Source organism: Orycteropus afer, unplaced genomic scaffold (assembly GCF_000298275.1).
Source record: "Orycteropus afer afer isolate SDZICR_OR568_19922 unplaced genomic scaffold, OryAfe1.0 scaffold01085, whole genome shotgun sequence".
In the NCBI taxonomy this organism is placed as follows: Eukaryota; Metazoa; Chordata; class Mammalia; order Tubulidentata; family Orycteropodidae; genus Orycteropus; species Orycteropus afer.
Window position 1 is genome coordinate 144,124 of NW_006922672.1, and position 20,131 is coordinate 164,254.

Here is a 20,131-nt window from a genome sequence, read left to right on the forward strand (position 1 = left end):
CAACAGAGGCAGTATACACTACGAAGACTATTGACCATCGAGCCCTTTACAGCAACAGAGGCAGTATACACTGCGAAGACTATTGACCATCGAGCCCTTTACAGAAAAAGTTTGCTGATTCCTGCTACAGAGCCACATGGACCAAGTAGGGTTCTGTTCTGTTGTACACAGGGTCACTGTGAGTCAGAGCCAACTGGATGGCACCTAACAACCATAGTGCCACGGTGAATTACCCACTTTTTGTGCTCAGTTTATCAGCTACGGTAATTTCTGAGTAAATGAATTAAAAAGCTTAAATTACACTTAGAAAGACTGTATTATTTTTTTTTTTACATGATTACACCTAAAAGAATTCATCTATGAACTTTTACTCAGACACACACTTGCTTTTACTTCAAAAAGGCTTCCAATAAAGCTTCTATTCATGGATAAAGATTATGTTGTACCTGAATAAATACTGTTGCTAGGTGCCATCAAGTCAATTTTTTGACTCATAGCAACCCCAAGGGACAAAGTAGAACTGCTGCACAGGTTTTCTAGGCTGTAATCTTTATGGGAGCACACTGCCAAGTTTTTCTCCTGCAAAACCACTGGCTGGATTCACACTGTCAACCTTTCATTAGCAGCCAAGCAGTTAACCATTGCACCATCAGGACTCCTTGAACAAATATTAACTTTAGGTAAATATCTGATGTATTTTTCTTTTCAGTGTCTACCTTTTCAACCACATTAGTGAACTCTGGCATTATAATGCCAGGTCTGAATCCCTACTCTCCCACTTATTAGCTGTGTGACCCTGGAGAATCACTTTAACCTCTCTGTGCCTTAATTTCCTCATCTGTAATATTAGAATAAAAATAGATTCTACCTCATATAGGGCTGTTGTAAAGATTCAATGGCTGAGTATCTGTATAGCATCTAGACAGTGCTAGGCACGTAAACCAAGAACCTAAACCCATTGCTGTCAAGGTGATTGTGACTCACAGCGACCCCACAGTATCCATTCACTATTATTACCAACCACATTCTCTCTCTTCTCACCATGAATAATTTCTTTTTCACCTTGACCTTTATCCATGGTGATGTTGTCCTTGGATCTGTTAAGACTTGATGTTCTAGAAGTTGGGAAAATAAGTTCTTGAACATCTAACACGGGGGTACAGATTGATTTCCTTTTTCCTCTGTTTCTTCTACCAGAGGGCTGAGTAATGGATTTCTTAGTAAAATCATTATCTTTAGCAGGCACGGTGGAACTGCTGATCTCAGGTAATGAGAAAAATTTCTGAGAAGGACTTCTTGAACTTGGTTGCCCCATCCATGTGTCACACATCCTAATTCTACTCTGGTCAGTTTCTTCACAGGAAAGGTTTAACTTTTTAGTTGCCTCCTTATTATTTTTAAATCCTTTCTTCCTGACACCCAAATGACTCTGAATGACAGCTTCCAGGGCGACATTTTTTTGGTGGTTTGACATGCTTCGTGTTGTTCTAACATAATATTCCGCAGGGAACAGAAGACCTTCAAGCATTGTGCAAGAAGGTGCTGGATTTTTCATAGAAACAGGAGAAACAGATTCTAGGCTAAAACTCTTAGACTGAGTTAGAACCTCATTCATTTCATTACTACCATCAAGAGTATTATTGGGAGATTTTAAAGACTTCTCAGTGTGATTCTGTTCTTGTAAATTTTGGTTTTCACTTGCTGGTAAATTATCATTAGTGAGCTCATTTACAAAACATGAATGATCCGCTGCTGAGTAAAGACCTCTAGGCAGCCGGTGACTTGCATTTCTATTTTTTGTTACCACTGGGTTATCTGTAATGATCGTCATGTTTTTACCTTGGGCCTCTAAGTTTACAGGTGAAGTACTGCTAATGTTAGCAAGCTCACAGGTAGCTTTAGGAGGCACGTGTTCAAGTTGCTGGCCCCTGCTGGTAGCTGAAGATGTATGCAAAAGACCTGCAGTCTCCTTGGGAAAATTATTTCCTCTAAATAGTCTGTCAGTATCTCTTTCTGGCTTGGTAGTTGGTGGAATTAATACATTTCCTCTATTAATTTCTGTAACTATTGTTGGAGAATCAGGAATTTCAGGCTTAGGACTAGAAAGATGAGTTCTTATTTCAGATGGTGGAGTCTTAGGCTTTTCCCTATTGACTGTTCTGTGTTCCTTTAGTGTTTTTCCAGATAGTATAAGTGAATCAGAGTTAAAGAAGGATTCTCTGTCCTGAGAAATAAATGTCCTTTTCTGCTGCTTTCTTCTCTCTGACAGCTTACCCTGCCTTTTCTTACCATCAGGGTCAATGACCCTGTAGGGAAAATGTTCTTGGGTACCATCTGTTCTCTGCACATGTAATTCTTCCACTGGGTCATCTCCAAGGTTACAGGACTCAGGTTTAGTATCAAGCGTTAAATGCGTCTTTTCTCCAGTTTCTTCATCAAGATGGGTGCTGATTTGTAATTTGTCACAAGCAGATACTTTATTTTTAGGTTCTGAAGAGAAAAAAACATATAAGTAATATTTTCCTTTTAAAAGAAAACAAGACACTCCATGTTTATTTAAAAATCTTATAACTATTACCAAACATTTATCTAAGAAAGATCAATGGCATTTCATTCAGGTAGATCAAGATTCAAGTTTTTAAAAAGCTAATAAACTACAGCAATTTTAAGTACATAAACACAATAGGATTGCAATGAAAAAAGAGAGTTTCTTAAACGAAGGATGATTGATTCTTTATTATATTCATCCTTTCATTTTATAATCTCATGTAATTTTTTTATACCTATCTGTTTCTTTTTCTTTTTTTTTGGTTCAAGTGATTTAAATACCACTTCCCTATTTCACTAGCTCCTGATTTTATGATTATAAATTTCCTGACTCTTAATACCAGACACAACCACTTCAGAGTATTTCCATCTAGACTTTTTCTCTCTACACACATATAATTTTTAAAAATATCACCTTTCTAATATTTAAGCAGCGAGTTCTAAAAGCTAAAGGCAACTAAATATACAATCCAACTGAAAGTATAGTCTATGCTTAGAAAATGGGAGAAAACATCTGCAAATCATGTATCTGATGAACATTTTATATCCAGAACATATGACAAACATTTAACAATAAAAGGACTACCCAGTTTTTAAAAGGAGAAAGGACTTGAGTTGTCATTTCCCTAAGGAGGGCAAACAAATGGCTAACGAGCACATGAAAAGACGCTCAACATCATTAGTCATTGTTGTGCTTGTTATGTGCCGAGTCGGACTTGACTCATAGTGACCCCTCTTTGGGTTGCCGAGGCAGTATCACTACGGAAGTAGATTGCCCCGTCTTCCTTCCGAGGAGTGGCTGGTGGGTTTGAACCGCCAGCCTTCTTAGCAGTCAAGTGCCTTAGGCACTATGCTACCAGAGCTCCCTCATTAGTCATTAAGGAGCTGGAAATCAAAACTGCAGTAAGCTACCACTTCACATCCATGAAGATGGATAAAATAAAAACTAAAACACAAACACAGAAAATGACAAGTACTATAGTGGCAAAGATGTAGAAACTGGAACCCTCATACACTGCTTATAAACCAAAAACCAAACTCACTGCTGTTGAGTCAGACCCGACTCACAGCAATCCCTCCTTGGGTTTCCAAGGTGGTATCACTACGGAAGTAGATCACCTAACCTTCCTTCTGAGGAGTGGGTTTGAATTGCCAGCCTTCTAGTTAGCAGTCAAGTGCCTTAGGCACTATGCTACCAGAGCTCCTACACTGCTTATAGGAATGTGAAATGGCACCACCACTTTGGGAAACTGTTGGCAAATCCTTAAAAACTTAAATGTAGAGTACCAGATGAGCCAGTGACTCCACTCCTAGGTACCTACCCAAGAGAATAAAAAATACAGGTCCACACAAAAACTTGTACACTATTGTTCATAGCAGCATTATCCTAAGAGCCAAAAGTGGAAACTATGCAAATGCCCACCAACTGATGGATGGGTAAACAAAATGTGATATATCCATACAATGGGTTATTAGTTATCCATAAAAAGGCAATGACGTACTGATACATGCTACAACACAGGTAAACCTTAAACATACTATGCTAAGTGGAAGAAGATAGACACAAAAGGTCAATCATAGCATAATTCCACTTATATGGAATGTCCGGAATGGGCAAATTGATGTAGAAAGAAAACAGACTAGTGGTTTCCTAGGGCAGGATGGGAGCTCTGGTGGCATAGTGCCTAAGGGATTTGACTGCTAACCAGAAGGCTGGTAGTTCAAACCCACCAGCCATTCTGCAAAAAGAAGACTAGGCAGGATGGAAAGAGAAATGAGGACTGCTAATGGGTACTGAATTTCCTTTTGGGGTGATAAAATGCTCTGAAATTACACAGTGGACCTCTGGTGGTATACTACCTAAGGAACCTGACTGCTAACCAGAAGGCTGGCAGTTCAAACCCAGCAGCCACTCCTCGGAAGGAAGACTGGGCAGTCTACTTCCATAGTGATACTGCCTCGGAAACCCAAGGAGGGGTCACTATGAGTCAGATTCAACTCAATGGCAGTGAGTCTATTTTTTTTTTTTTTTTTGGAATGGTTATCTTGCGGATATACAAAACCCACTGAATTGTACACTTTTGTGTTAATTCTCTAGTGCTGCGATAACAAAAATACCCCAAATGGATGGCTTTAACAAACATAAATTTATTTTCTCTGTTTAGGGTTTAGGCTAGAAATCTGAATTCAGAGTACGGACTCTTGGGAAAGGCTTTCTCTCTGACAGTTCTGGAGAAACTCTTCAGCTCCTGCTTCCTTGGAGATCTCCTGGCATCTATGTCACCCCATTTCTCTTATTCACTTGCTTGTTTAATCTCTCTCTCTCTTTTTTAGGTGCTTAAGGGAGAGGGGGAGGCTCACCCCTGGGCTTACTTTTGGGGAGGGAAAGCTGTGCATAAGGGTCATATTTTAAGCACACTGTTTAATCTCTTTCATATCTCAAAGAGACTGACTCAAGTTATACTAGAAACTAATTCTACCTCATTAACATAACAAAGACAGCCCATTCCCAAACAGGATTTAAAACACATAGTTTTGGGGGACCCAAATCCCTAACAACTTTAAAAGAGTGAATTTTATGATATGTGAACTATATTTTAAGTTTAAAAAAAGTCTTTTGGTAGTCCTTATCTTCTACTCTGGGAAGAAGAACCACAGCCAAATAGACTTGGCAAACAAATAACAAAGCAAGCAGGAGTGAACACATTAGCTTTACCTGAGTGGTTCAGCCGTAGTGAAATTTCCTGCTGGAGCAAGGGGTTTTGTTCTTCTACTGTTTTCTTAATAGAATTCTTAATCTTCTCAGCTCTCTGGGCACGCTAGAGAAAACAGAAGCAGCTCAAAGAATAAATTTAAGGAAAAGAAATGTTTTCTATAAAGCTTTATATTATGAAGAAGTGTTTCTATAAAGTTTGTATTACAATACCTCAATTTGAAAGAACAGTAAGATTCACTTACCTGAAGCCGGGCCAGTGTCTTGCTGTATTCCCTTTTTAAGAATGCTAGTTTTTCCTTCAACTGGAAGAAAGACATCAAACAATACTGAGCCAGAGAAAAGATGGGAGTCAGAGGGAAGGGATACAGTGCCCACAGACATGGGTGTATGGTGCTCCGGAGAGGCCCTCAGCAAGAGGCGGTGGATGGAGTAACCCCAGCCCACGCTGATCTGCTCTCAGTTCTCACAAACACCAAACTCTAATAGCTCAGACTTTGCCATAAGCTATTCCTATGCCCTGGAGCCTTTCCTCTTCCACTTATTTTTCTAATTCCTACTGATTCCTCACATCTCAGTTTAGATCTTTCCTTCCCTGAGGTAGCCTTTGAGGTCCTTCTCCAAATCTAGGTTAGACATTCCACCCCTCCCTCGTGCTTCTCCTACCACAGTACTTATCACACTATGCTGTCTATGGATTTCTGTATCCCGACCTCACCGTGAGATCCTGGAAGCAGGGCTACGAAGCTGTTCTTCCTAATTCAGTCATGAAGGATGAAGCAAACTGGAACAGATCTGAATTTGAAAAATTTGGGTATACTGCAATGGTAACCACAACAGGAAAAATTATGGGTCGACACCTCGCTAAAAATGTAATCTCTCTTAGAAAACAAGGGAAGTATGAGCACAGAAACCAAATCTCTAGTCCAGCAGAGATGTAAACAGTGATTCCCAACTCCAAGATAACATCTATTGAGCAGCTCTGAACGTGTGCAGCTCTCCACAGTTTTGGCAATAATTCAATTTCCCACATCAGATTCCTGAAAGGGCTCACCACGCCTCTTCTGAGTCTCCCATTCCAGGGCTTCAAGCTATTAATTTTCTCTGTTCTGATACATCCACATTTTATAAATTCAGGTCTGTTCCAATTTGGTGTGTTGGCCATGACTGAACCAGTCTGAACTGGTTCAAAGCACTGTCCTGAAGATAGCAGGGTAGTCATGCTCAGACATTCACTCAACAAAGGAATCTCTTTATTCTGTCAGTTCTTGTTCCAGGTATCTCTAGACCTTGGAATAACAACTGATACCCATAATGTGTCAGTTATTCTTGCAGGTGCTAGAGATACAGATAGGCGAGGCTCCTGCTCTCAAGTAAATTACACAGAGTAAAGGATACAGATAAGAAACAAGAAAACAAACTAGATGATTTCATAAGGTGACAAGTACGGAGATAAACAAGGTGATGCGACTGAGTGACTGGGCTACGGGGAATAGACTGCTTTAGATAAGGGAAGCCAGGGAGGCATTTCTGAGGAAAATGTGAGCTTAGATCTGAAGGAGAAAGGAGTTAGCTTTGGAAAGAAGGGGAAAGGTATTCCAGGCAGAGTGAACCACAAATGTAATGGCAGAATGAGCTCGATGTATTGATGAACATACCAAACCCCAGTGAAGTTGAAAGGTGCTCTGGTGGCACAGTGACTAAGGCATCTGACTGCTAACCAGAAGGTTGGCAATTGAAACCCACCAGCCGCTCAGTGTTAGGAAGATGGGGCAATCTACTTTCATAAAGATTTCCTGCTTTGGAAACTCAATGGGGGTCGCTATGAGTTAGAATCGACTCAGTGGCAGTGAGTGAAGCTGCAGCTTTCACTGCTGAATTCCCAGCCAGGCCTACAGCAGGCATTCAACACATACGGATAAAGTAAAGTTCCGCTGAGTCCAATTACTAATCTGTGTTTAGACTGTTTGTCTCTCCAATTTCTGAAGTTCAAAGGGCTCTCTCAGCAGCAAAGCCACGCTCTCTCTCCCTCTTTTTATTTTCTTTGTTTTCTGGGGACCAAGAGCCCCTCTGGGAGGAACTAGTTCTTTAGCCAGAATTTCTACCCTCAGTGTATATTATAAACAACAACAACAAAAAAGATCTAACACCTGCAAAATATGGTTGCTACTAGACGATTTACAAATCTGTGAATTTGTGCAAGTTAGTTATTTTTTCTCAGTTTCCGCAGCACACTGTTAACCACAGTACTTATTAGTACCTACGGAACCACTTCTGTCCCTACTCATTCTCACTCCCACAGTAACAATGGCTGACACTTTTATAATGTGCTTCTGTTGGTGTCAAGAACTTTTCTTCCATCTAGTGGCTCATTTAATCCTGACAACCACCCTGTGAACTAGGTTTATTATCCTCGTTTTACAGATAAGGAAACTGAAACATGGATAAAAAAACCAAACCAAACTCACTGTCATCAAGTCGATTCTGACTCATAGCAACCCCCTTTGGGTTTCGCAGGTGGTAAATCTTTACAGAAGTCGATTGTCCAGTCTTCCTTCCCTGGAGTGGCTGGTGGGTTTGAACCACCAACCTTCTGGTTAGCAGTCAAATGCCTCTGGCACACCGCCACCAGAGCTCCTTAAAACATGGACAGAGTGAGCGATTTGTCCTCGGTCACAGTTTGTAAATGGCACGATTCAAACCCATGTAGTCAAGATCAAGAGTTGGCTCTTCACCTCTGTTCTGGACTGCGTCTCCCAAGGCAGTCAGTTATCAGGAACCTTATCAATATCCACAATGATCTTGTCTACTTGCCACTGACCTGCATCACCCCCGCTAGAAGACCGGGTAAGAGGGCTGATGCGCTAATGCGAGTGACGACTTTATCACAACGACCGGCACAGCAAGCACGAGACTCCTCGGAGCTAACATGGATGTCATACACGGAAGAGAGAACGGAAGCTGCCGAACCGCGCAGATCATTCCATTGATCAATATTCCCCTCTCCAAAAAAATGCATTTTACTTTTGGGGGGGGTGTTAGAAAGTAACAACCACACGACCATCTCACGCACACACACACACACACATACACGAAAAAACCTGGAAGTACTACACTGTTAACAGATTTACCTGGGGGTGGGGAGGAATCAAGATTCAAAGTGTGTATGTAGCGGGAAGGGAACGTCAAAGGGGGCTTTATCAAGTTTTACATCTTGTATTTATCCATTGCTGCCAACCACTCCTCGGAAGGAAGGTTGAGCAATCCTACTTCTGTAGTGATACTGCCTCAGAAACCCAAGGAAGGGTCGCTATGAGTCGGGGCCGACTCGATGGCACATAACAACTAACAACAACAACAGCTGTAATTTTATTTTGTTATTTAGAAGCCACCACTTGAGTACAGCACTTTTCTATATATTTTCATTCCTTGCGCCTCCCCCGCCCCCCCAACCTAAGAGGTCTCTGCTACCCTTGGATAGCAGAGGGAACAGAGACAGGCCTAAAAACTTGGGGGGAGGGAAGAGTAGAATCAGAGTTCTGTGCCAGCCCTTCCCACATCCCCGGCACCTTTTCCTTCTCCTCATAGCTGAGGGACCTTCCTGGAAGCTCTTCCATCGGGCCGGAGGCCGAACGACAAGAATAGCCGTCGCCGGCCCCAAGCCTGCGGATACGACGACCCGGGCTGGCCCTGGACCCCAAAGGCGCCCAGCGAAGGAACGTGGGATCTGGGACGCCCTTAGCGCGCGACCAGCTGGCCCATACGGGCCCGGCGCGCCCTCAACCAGGCCAATTAAATCCACCCCTCAGCCTACGCATGCGCAAACGGCAACTGTCGAGCAATGGAGCGGGGCCGCCTAGACGATAGCAGAGCCGAAGATGAGACCGCCTTAGAGAGGAAGTGGAGGAGCAGCCGGAAGTAGCCGGAAACCCAGACTGATAGACTTTGACAAGAGCCGGAGCTACAGAAAGGTGGTGGCCAGCCATGGAGTTGGGCGAGCTGCTTTACAACAAGTCCGAGTACATTGAAACGGTGCGCGTGCCCAGACATCTGCCCTCTTTTTTCCTCTGCGTCCCTTTGAGGCCTGGCCCGCGTCTCCATGCAGTCCCAGCCCCACCCTGGGTCCCTTTGGCAGCTAGTGCGGGATTTAGGTGATGCTTCGTGTACGGCCTGGCATTGTTATTTATGCCTTGCATGGCCAGATTACCATTTTTGTGTTTATTCCTTTTCTTCCTTAGAGATGAAGTGCCTCCCGGAAGGCAGGATCAAGTCCCTTCCATCCTTATATTTAATTACAGCTCTAGGCTTCTGCGCTTACATTTTTTAAAGCTAACGTCTCTTAACCTGTTACTTTATGCTAAGGACTTAACTGGGTTCATCGTCAGTATATGATATGTATGTAAAGGGGTGTAAACAGTAAGCGCTCAATCAACTATTGTGTTTCTTGTTGAATTCTCATAACTATATGATATGGGTACTATATAGTCCTCAGTTTGGGCTTATAAAACTGAAGCATAGCACTGCTGTTTGAATCTATACCTTTCTCTGATGCTGTTAAACTATAGACTTGTGTTGTTGTTAATTGCCATGAGTCGGACCCAACTCATAGCGACCCCTCCTTGGGTTTCCGAGGCAGTATCACTACGGAAGTAGATTGCCCCATCTTCCTTCCGAGGAGTGGCTGCTGGATATGAACCGCCAGCCTTCTGGTTAGCAGTCAAGTGCCTTAGGCACTACACTACCAGAGCTCCCAAACGATAGACTTACCACTTCTCAATTCTGGGTCCATTCCTTGAAACCCTAGTTTCTCAATCCATCCTTGCTTTTTTGATATCCAGGACTTGTCCATTGTAGAACACCCCCTCATTCAAGTTTTCTTCTGCCCCACTATGAGCTTTCTTGTTGGAAACCAGCAGCCTGTAATCTACTCGGCGCTCACCCCACCTTTCTGCTGTTCCTTTCAGGCGTCTGGGAACAAAGTTAGTCGGCAGTCTGTGCTGTGTGGAAGCCAGAACATCGTCCTTAATGGCAAGGTAAGGGACAAAGCCAGGCTCAGGAGGCACACCTTTGTTTTTCTTTCCACTAATGCACATAACAACAACAACAAGTATCTCTTTAGTTGTTGCTGTTAGTTGCTGTTATGTGCCGTCAAGTCGATAAAATGTTGCTGTGTCTCCTATTCATTGTACATTTTCCAATTATCTATCTCTTTAAAAAGATGCTTCTTGCGTCTTTTCATGTCATATCATATTGTTATTTGGTGCACACAAGAGAATATGTGTGACATAAATAAGTTATGAGACATCAAAATAAAAGCAACACTCATGAACCCACCATTCAACTGAAGAACTGGAATATAATTAATCCAGGTAGTCCCCAAGTTACAATGTATTCTAGTTACAACAAACTGATGTTACAACTGCTGCTCAGTGGAGGAAAGATGTGGCAGCCTGCTTCTGTAAAGATTTACAGCCTTGGAAACCCCGTGGGACAGTTCTACGCTGTCCCAAGGGTCACTGTGAGTAAGAATTGACTTGATGGCCGTAGGTTTGGTTTTTTGGTATTCAACTTCATGTTCCCAACATTCACTTATGTTGCAAGTGACTATGATTTGTGCATTTTCTCTGCTGTGTACAACTCCATTTATCCACTCACCTGTTGGATAAATGGATAGCCAGGTTGCTTCCAGTTTTTTGCTATTATGTACAATCTGTTTATGTTGCCAGCCCCTTACCCTCTCAGAACTTTGTCATTTCTGTTTTTCTGAATGCTTATATCAGGTGTCACAGTGCCTGTGGGGTTCGACAGATCAAATGAGTAAAGAAGACAGAAATGTCAAACTAGAGAGTAGTGGGGCCTGGTGAATTAGGGACCGCATGACCCACCTAAGCTCCAGCCAGTTGTTGCCATGGGGAAGTATAGACCTGTATTTACAGAGCTGCTGATTTTTTCAAAAGAAACTGGAAATCTGGATTTTTTATTAATGCAAAATAATCCCAACATTCAAATAATAACATCTAATTTAAATGATCAAAAAACTACTGCATGGGTCAAATAAACAGAATTACTGGTTGGGTCCTTATTAGTCTATTTTGGTACTTCTACCTTAACCATTGTTGACTTTAGTGAGATATTGTATCAGCCTTTACTTTGATATAATTTTCTTCCTTGCAGGGTCCTTATAGGCACTTCCTTTTTTCTTTTTTTAAAACTTCTCAGAATGGTTCTTCCATATACTCATATATTTTTAATGTGGTAAAATACATATAACAAAGCCCTTGCCATTTTAAGCATTTTTAAGTATACAATTCAGTGGTGTTAATTTAGTCACAGTGTTGTATAGGCATCACCACTATTTGTTTCTAAAAGTTTTCCTTCAATCCACACAGAGACTTTACCTATTAATTCTCCATTCCTGTCTCACCCAGCCCTTGGTAATCATTAATCTATTTTTTATCTCTCTGCATATGCCTGCTCTAGGTATTCATGTAAGTGGGATCATATGGTGCTTGTATTTTTGTGTCTGGCTTATTTCACTTACCATAATGCTTTTTTCAAGGTTCATCTACATTGTAGCATGTTCTTGAACTTTATTCCTTTATGACTGATTGGCTGTTGTGAATACTGCTGCAGTGAACATTGATGTACAAGTATCTGTTTAAGTCCCTGCTTTCTGTTCTTTTGGGTATATACCCAGGAGTGGAATTGCTAGGTCACATGGTAATTGTATGTTTAATTTTTTTGAGAAACTGCCAACCTGTTTACTGTAGCAACTTCACCATTTTACATTCCTACTTAGAGTGGACAAGGGTTCCAGTTTCTCCACATTCTTGTCAACACTCATTATTTTCCTATTTACAAAAAAAAAAAAAAAGAAAGAAAACTATCCCATCTGGTATAAAAAGAGACCTGGTGGCACAAAGATTAAGCGCTGCTAACCAAAAGGTTGGTTCGAACCCCCTTAGTGGCTCTGCAGCAGAAAGACCTGCTTCCATAAAGATTCAAAAAAAAAAAAAAAACCCTCACTGCCATCGAGTTGTTTCCAACTCATAGTGATCCCTCCTTGGGTTTCCGAGGCGGTATCACTACGGCAGTAGATTGCCCACTCTTCCTTCTGAGGAGTGGCTGGTGGGTTTGAACTGCCAGCCTTCTGGTTAGCAGTCAAGAAAGCTCTATAGGGCAGTTCTACTCTGTCGTAAGAGTCAGAATTGACTCGATGGCACCCAACAACAGCGAGTATGAAATAGTATCTCGTTGCCATTTATTTCCCTAATGATTAATGATGTTAAGCATCTTGTAACGTATTATAGACCATTTGTACCTCCTTCTTTACAGAAATGTCTCTTCAGGTCTTTTACTCATTTTTTTATTAGTGTTTTTATCTTTTCTGTTACTGAGTTTCATGAGTTCTTTATATATTCTGAATGGTAAACCATTATCAGATACATAGTTTCCAAATATTTTGTACCATTCTATAGGCTGTCTCTTCACTTTCTTGATATTACCCTTTGGTGCACAAAAATTTTTGATTTTGAGAAGTTTAATTTATCTATCTTTCATTGTTTATGCTTTTGGTTTCATCTAAGAATCCATCGCCAAATACAAGGTACTGAAAATTTACCTGTGTGTTTTCTTCTAAGAGTTTTATAATTTTCAACTCTCAGTATTTAAGTCATTGATCCATTTTGTTTTGTGCTTGAATAACTTCTTTTGGAAGCATCAGCAAAGGCTGCCTATGAGGCAGAGGTTAAATATGTCCCAAATGTCCAACTTTTCCAAACTGCTGTGCCACTCTCATCTCTGACAACAACTCCTCCTCCTTCCGTCAGTACTCCTCTTCCTGTCTTAGGGTTCTATATATCACTGTAACATCTCACAGAACTCACAGACTTCCAGTGAAATGGCTCACATGGTTGTAGTGGAGACTAGCAGGCTGGCAGGTCCTGAGACTATGGGTATGTCAGGAGGATTCTCCCAACTCAGGTGATTATAGGGTTTGGCGAACCCAAATTGTTGGGTCAGACGACCGGCTGCTGTCTCAGGTCCAGGGGTGAGATGATGACGAACCAATGCAGGACAAGCAAGAGAAAGAACTTTCCCAGAACATTCAGATATGTACCCTCAAGGAAGCTAAGGGTGGTGACTTGAGTCACACCCTCTAGCAAGGTGGGACTCAAGATACGTCCCACCCTTAACAGGCTTCAAACAAACAAACTCATTGCCATGGAGTGGATCAACTCATAGTGACCCCTCATTGGGTTTCCAAGGCAGTATCACTGTAGAAGTACATTGCCCAATCTTCATTCTGAGGAGTGGCTGGTGGATTTGAACCGCTACCCTTCTGGTTAGCAGTCAGATGGCTTAGGCACTATGCTACCAGCATTCCCTAAACAGGCTTAGAGACTAGGATTCGAAATAAGTCACAAAAGGTGTGACTCATAGTGACCCCTCCTTGAGTTTCCTAGGCAGAAGTAGATTGCCCAACCTTCCTTCCGGAGAGTGGCTGGTGAGTTTGAACCACCAGCCTTCTGGTTAGCAGTCAAGTGCCTTAGGCACTAAGCTATCTGAGCTCCTGAATGATGGCTAGAAGGGCCTTATTAAGCAATTCACGGTACTTTGTATATCATGTGATGCATGGGTCCAATTTCATTCTTCAGTATTTACAGATCCAGTTGTTCCAACACCATTTGTTCTACTAATGTGGGGTATTACACCTACCTTCTTATGTTAAACCCCTTCCTTTTATTTTCACTCGCTGTTGCTTTTATTATAAATTTGCCTTCCATTCCTTAGCTCCACTCCATGTGTGATGTGAAACTGGGATTTGAGTCCTAAATGATTCTTATTCAAAATTCTTCTTCAGTTTCTTTTGATTTCATTTACTTGTTATATTTTTATACCTTTTTTTTTTTTTTTGGCTGGAGTGTAATTTAAGCTGATTGAATGATTTGTATTATGCATTTTCCTAATTTACAGATTAAAATTAAGACTATAGTCTCTACTTAAAACACAATTAAAAAAAAATAAATAAAACAACATTCACCAAACATTCAGAACTCTTGGAATTATGTTCTCTTTCAAAAGAAAAGAAAATCACTTTTTCTGATTGTAAATGGAAACATAAAACTGAAAACAATGATAAGTAAAATTATGGCTCTCAGATGAAAGACGTGCATGCTGGAAATCGACATCTGTCCTGAGTGGTGCAAACGGTTAATGTGCTCAGCTTCTAACAGAAAGGTTGGAGGTTTGAGTCCACTCAGAGTCTCCTTACAAGGAAGACCTGGTCATCTGCTTCTGAAAAATCACTGAAGGCTCTACGGAGCACAGTTCTGCTCTGACACGTTCAGTTGCCACGAGTAGAAGTCACCACGTTGGAAACTTTAAAAAAAGAAAAAAAAAAAAGAAGACGCTTAAGCCAACTTCTGCAATTGGTATAACATACTAGGCAAAAACATTCTCCATCCTGCTTTGCTAAGTAGCACCTGGGCTTTTAAAAGCTTGCCAACAGCCATCTAAGATGTAACAGTTGATCTTGTCTAATCTGAAGCAAAGAAGAATGAAGAAGATCAAAGATGCATGGAACCAATTACTCCAAGGGATTAGTGAACCATGTGAACTTCAGTCTACATGACCCTGAGACCAGAAGAACTAGATAGTGCCTGGCTACCATTGTCAACCACTTGGAAAGGGATCAAAATAGAGTCTGGATGGAGTGGGAGAAAAATGTAGAGCAAAACTCAGAATCACAAAAAAGACCAGGCTTGCTGGTGTGATAGAGACTGGTGAAACCCCCAAGACTGTGGCCTCTAGTCACCCTTCAGGCCTGGAATTGAACTCACTCCTGTGGCTTCCAGCCAAACAAGAGGCCTACAAGGTGAACAGTTAACACCAGGTAGATACACCCCTTAGAACTGTCAACCATGGGAGATCAGACCAAGGCAACGTTTGCACAGGGAGATAGCTCAAAGGGCCAGAAGGCGTAGGAAAGAAGGACACAAGGAAAAGGTAACCACGGGGAGGAAGTGGGAAGAGAGCTGATATATTATGGGAATTGCAGTCAGTGTCATGAAACAAAATATGTATGAACTGTTGAATGGAAAATGAATTTGCCTTGTAAACTTTCACCCAATTCACACACACACATACACAATGAATTTTTCTAAAATTTAAAAAATAAAAAGAAGTTAGCTTGTGGAAATCAAGAAGAGCTGTAATATGGTATAATCAACTACTTATGTGAAAGTTTCTTTTTATCACCAGAGATTTCGAGACTGAATACATACAAAATATATTCAGGCAAACTTTTCCAAGTACAAATCCATTTATTTTTTTCTTCTTACAGCCTAGTGTTCAGGCTAGTTTATCTAATTTCACCTCTATGGCATGTGTTCCCCTATCCAAATCTCTAGACTAGCCATCCTCAGCACCAGTCTTTTGTATGCGACCACCTATTGGTCATTCCAAAGATGCTTCAAACTCAGCCTTTCACATTGAATTTATTATCAAATCCCCAGAACTGCTTGTCTCATCTTAAATTTTCTCTTATCCTCGACATTCAAACAATGACCAAGTCATGTTAATTATCTTCCTAGAAAAGGAAGATAATATGGAACATTAAAGAGAATCAACTTTATTGAGCTAATGTTTATTTACAATAATATGCATCAATTTGTCCTGGTTCTCTAGTACTGCTATAACAGAAATGCCACAAGTGGATGGCTTTAACAAACAGGAATTTAGTATCTTACAGTTTAGGAGGCTAGAAGTCCAAATTCAGAGTGCCAGCTCTAGGGGCTGGGAGAAGGCCCCTTGACTTTTGGCTTCAGTTCTGCCTCTTGTTCCAGGCCCAGTAGAGGTGGAGGCATCTCCTATTTCAGGCAGCTGCTGGCTGCTGAGGCTGACAAGTTCAAGGTCAGCAGGTAAAATGGCACAATCCCAAGATTGGTAGGTAACACGGCAGGCAGGCCGCTGGTTCAAGTCTAGGAATAATCCCAAGATCAGCAGGCAACATGGCAGGCCTCTGGTTCACGTCCAGGAACTGGAGATGAAGACTCAGCCAAATGTAGGATCCAGATGTACCAAAAAGCTCAAGACCTTTCTCAAAGCTGGAAGCAGGCCATAACCCAAAGGCAACTCCTCTTCTCCTGATTAAGGTCTGTGGGTTATGTTTGTGTGTCAGCTTGGCTGGGCCTGGTTGAGTGGCTGAGCAGCTGGTGGTAGTTATTCCTCATGATGAGACTGGCAATCACTCCATGGTGGGATCTACCACAAGCAGCTGAGTAGCTGCTTTGGGTATGTGGTCTGCTTCCTGTATATAAGGAGAAGCCTTGGGGATAGTCTCTAGATTATGGAACGCTTGGACCCTGCATGTAGCTATGTCATTGTTCAGCAGCCTGCCATGCTCTGCCGACCTTGAGACTTACAATAGACTTGATTAATGGCCTGCCGTGTGGTTTGGTAACATCAGGACTGTGCTATCTTATTTGTCGACCTTGGACTTGTTAGCCTCAGCAGTCAGTAGCTGCCTGAGTAAAAAGATGCCTCTGGCTTCAGTGGGCTGGCAGTAAGAGGCAGAGCTGAAGTCCAAGGTTGAGGGGCTTTCACACAGCCCCTAGAGCCTGGCATTTTGAACTCAGACTTCCAGCTTCCTGAACTGTAAGAGAATAAACTCCTGTTTGTTAAGACCATCCATTTGTGGTACATTCTTGTCAGAGTGGCACTAGGTAATCAGAACAAGGTCTCACAGCAGAGTGCACCATGGAGGTGATTCCAGTCTCATCATGGGGAGTAACTACATCCGGCTGCCAACCTACCCGAAGTCACGGCCCAGCAAAGTTGACGTACCGCCTTAACTACCACATCATTTTAACTGTGCCCTTACATGAGTTCTAACAACCATGTACATATGTCCAACCACCACAATCAAGGTATAAAACATTTCTGTCCTACAGAATTTCTTCACGTCCCTTTGTAGTCAGTCCTCCTCCCATCCTCAGCTCCAGAAAACTACTGACCTAAACTAATTGTGATTAGTTTTGTGTTTTCTAAGGTTTCATATACTTTTTTATATCAGGTTTCTTTTATTTAGCATAATGTTTTGAGGTTTGTCCATGTTATGTGTATCAGTAGATCAGTAACTTCTTGCAGTGGTTATTATAAGCTATACTATTTTAGAACTTTGAAAACATGTACAAAAGTAGAGAATACTTAATGAATCCCCACACATTCATTCACCAGCTTCTACTATTAGCAGTATTCTGACATTGTTTCATCTCTGTAGCCTCCCTCTCAACCCAGACCTAGCTTATTTTAAAACAAATTAAAAAGATCATATTTCACCCATAAATGCTTCAATTTGTATCACTAATAAAGACTTTAAAAAAAAAAGGATACAATACTATTATTACAACATGGAAAAAACAGTAATTTGCTAATACCATCTATGTTCTGTTTCTCCAGTTATCTTAAGGACATCTGCTTGAACAATTTCTCTTAGATCAGCACAAGGCTGGTCTCCATGAGGCGGAGGTTAACGATGTTCCAGATGTCCTAACTACCGTGCCACTCTATCATTTCAGACATTAACTCCTCCTCCTCCTCCTCCCAGTAATCTCCCCTGTTTTAGGATTCTGTAATTTGATGTAACACCTCACAGAACTCACAGACACCCAAGGGATCATCTCATGTAGTGGTGGTGGAGGCTGGCAGCTGGCCAGTCCCAGGTCTGTGAGTAGGTCTGGAGGATCCTCCCAATTCTCAGGGTTTGTTGAACCTTGATCAGCTATCGGATAACAGCTGCTGTCCCAAATCCAGGGGTGAGAAGACGATGAGCCGAAAGACAGAGCCAGAGCAGGAGGAGGGTGAACCTTCCCAGGAGATTCATAGGTATACCCTCAAGGAAGCGAAGGGTGGTGATTTAGTTATAGCCACCAGCAAGGCAGGACTCAAGATACATCCTGCTTGTGTTGCTCCAACAGAAATAACCCAAATGGATAGCTTTAACAATCAGCAGCTACTCAGTTGCTGAAGGCAAATCCCACCACAGAGCTGATTGCCAGTCATTTTAGGGAATGACTACTACCAGCTGCCCAGCCAAATTGACACCCGACCTTAACTACCGCACCACCCCAAAAGGCATGGATTATAGGATTACAATGCATCACAGAATGGAGGACAGTGGCTAGACGGGCCACATCAAGCAATTCACCACATCTTTTTACAGTTTTTTTTTCTCCCACTTTTTGCCATATTGGCCTTTTTACTGTTGCTGGGGAATTTAAAGTAAAACAGACATTTGACCCTTCGCCCCTTCACATGGATGGTATTAGCAAATTACTGTTTTTTCCACGTTGTAATAATAGTATGCTTTTTTTTTTTTTTTAAGTCTTTATTAATGGTATAAATTGAAGTATTTATGGGTGAGGTAAAGAGTCAAGTGCTTCTGTCTGCACTTCTCCACAAGAGTGTTTTCTGACAGCATCATCATCTAGTTTCCTCACAATACCAGTTACTATTGTTGCAGAGCAGGCTTTGTCCAAGGTGCCTTGGTCATCTTAGAGCTGGTTTGTCCCCGCCAGGTCAGATCATGGCTTTGGCACTACGCTGAGCTGCATAACCTCAAGCAACCCCCCTTATTTCACGCCTTTGATGTGTGATGAGGCTGACATCCCGCCTTTTCTACATGGGCAGCATTTGGGGACAGAGAGCTGCTTGGTCTCCCTTGTGTGTGGAGAGCGGGGCCAGGGAAGAACATGGAGGGGCCATGGCTGACACCTACCTGGATGGACTGGGCCTGGGGCTCCTGGAGCTGTGGTCACAGCACTGATGACATGGGACAAGATGAGCCCCTAGTCTAGGTTTGCCCTGTGTGATGAGGGCCCATGGATGGCCCTGAGATATGGGGGCAGCGAGCCCATAGCCCCTTCTACTGATGAGGACCCTAAAGCTAAGAAACTGGCCAGAGTAGGCTACAGGCCTACCTGCCCCACCTCAGGGTCTTTTTACAGTTTTTTTCAAATCAGGATCCAAATAAGGTCATGCACACATTACATTAGATTGATATGCCTCTTGATTCTCTTTGAATCTGTAAATTTTCTTTCTCCATCTTCTTTTTCTCCTATGCTGTTTATATATTGAAGAAATTGGATCATTTGCCCTATAATTTGTCTCATTATATCTATGAGAAGGTTGGTGGTTCAAACCCACCAGCCACTCCACAAAGGGAACACTGGGCAATCTACTTCCATAAAGATTTATTGCCTCGGAAACCCAATGGGGGTGGTGGTGTCACTGTGAGTTGGAATTGACTCAGTGGCAATGAATGAGTGTGTGTGTGTGTATGTATGTGTGTGTGTTTGGTGCTGTTTAATGTAGTCTTCATCCCTGTGTTTTCTCCAAACTGGTATTTAGATCTAGAGGCTTCTGACAGATTCATCTACCTTTTTTTTCAATCTCTCCTTCCCACCTGCACAGCCGTTGCCTTAGACAAGGCTCATGGCCGCAGTCGTCTAAGGGGTGCTTTCCCTCTCCATTCAGACTCCAGAGTGGTTGCAGAGTAACATCCTAAAATGAAGAAAATTCAGTTAATCTTCTGTTTTAGATCTTTCATTGATTCCTCATATCATCTAGGAAAAAGGCCTGCACTGCTCAGCATACATAGTTCTTCATGGTTTGGTCCTTGTTTACTTTTCCAGTTGCAACTCCAGCTAGTTTCCTCTCATCTTTATACACTCTTCACCCCATTTATTTATTTATTCAACAGATATTTCTAGAATGCCTGTTGTTGTTGTTGTTAAGTGCCGTCGAGTCGTTTCCGACTCATAGCGACCCCATGCACAGCAGAACGAAACACTGCCCGATCCCGCACCA

The 20,131-nt window shown here is 42.0% G+C and overlaps 2 protein-coding genes across 2 annotated transcripts in view; one reads left to right on the plus strand and one right to left on the minus strand.

Moving 5' to 3' along the window:
- PALB2 (partner and localizer of BRCA2) overlaps positions 1-9,056 on the minus strand; it is a 32,883-nt gene extending 23,827 nt beyond the window's left edge. The window contains exons 1-4 of the mRNA XM_042783414.1: positions 8,830-9,056; positions 5,506-5,565; positions 5,264-5,366; positions 1,042-2,490 (exon numbers count right to left, since the gene is read on the minus strand). Of these exons, the coding sequence (XP_042639348.1) occupies positions 1,042-2,490; positions 5,264-5,366; positions 5,506-5,565; positions 8,830-8,877 (1,660 nt within the window). The 5' untranslated portion in view covers positions 8,878-9,056. The remainder of the gene's footprint in view (positions 1-1,041; positions 2,491-5,263; positions 5,367-5,505; positions 5,566-8,829) is intronic.
- Positions 9,057-9,138: 82 nt separating this feature from the next.
- DCTN5 (dynactin subunit 5) overlaps positions 9,139-20,131 on the plus strand; it is a 58,351-nt gene continuing 47,358 nt past the window's right edge. The window contains 3 exon segments of the mRNA XM_007958698.2: positions 9,139-9,150; positions 9,152-9,292; positions 10,225-10,293. Of these exon segments, the coding sequence (XP_007956889.2) occupies positions 9,139-9,150; positions 9,152-9,292; positions 10,225-10,293 (222 nt within the window).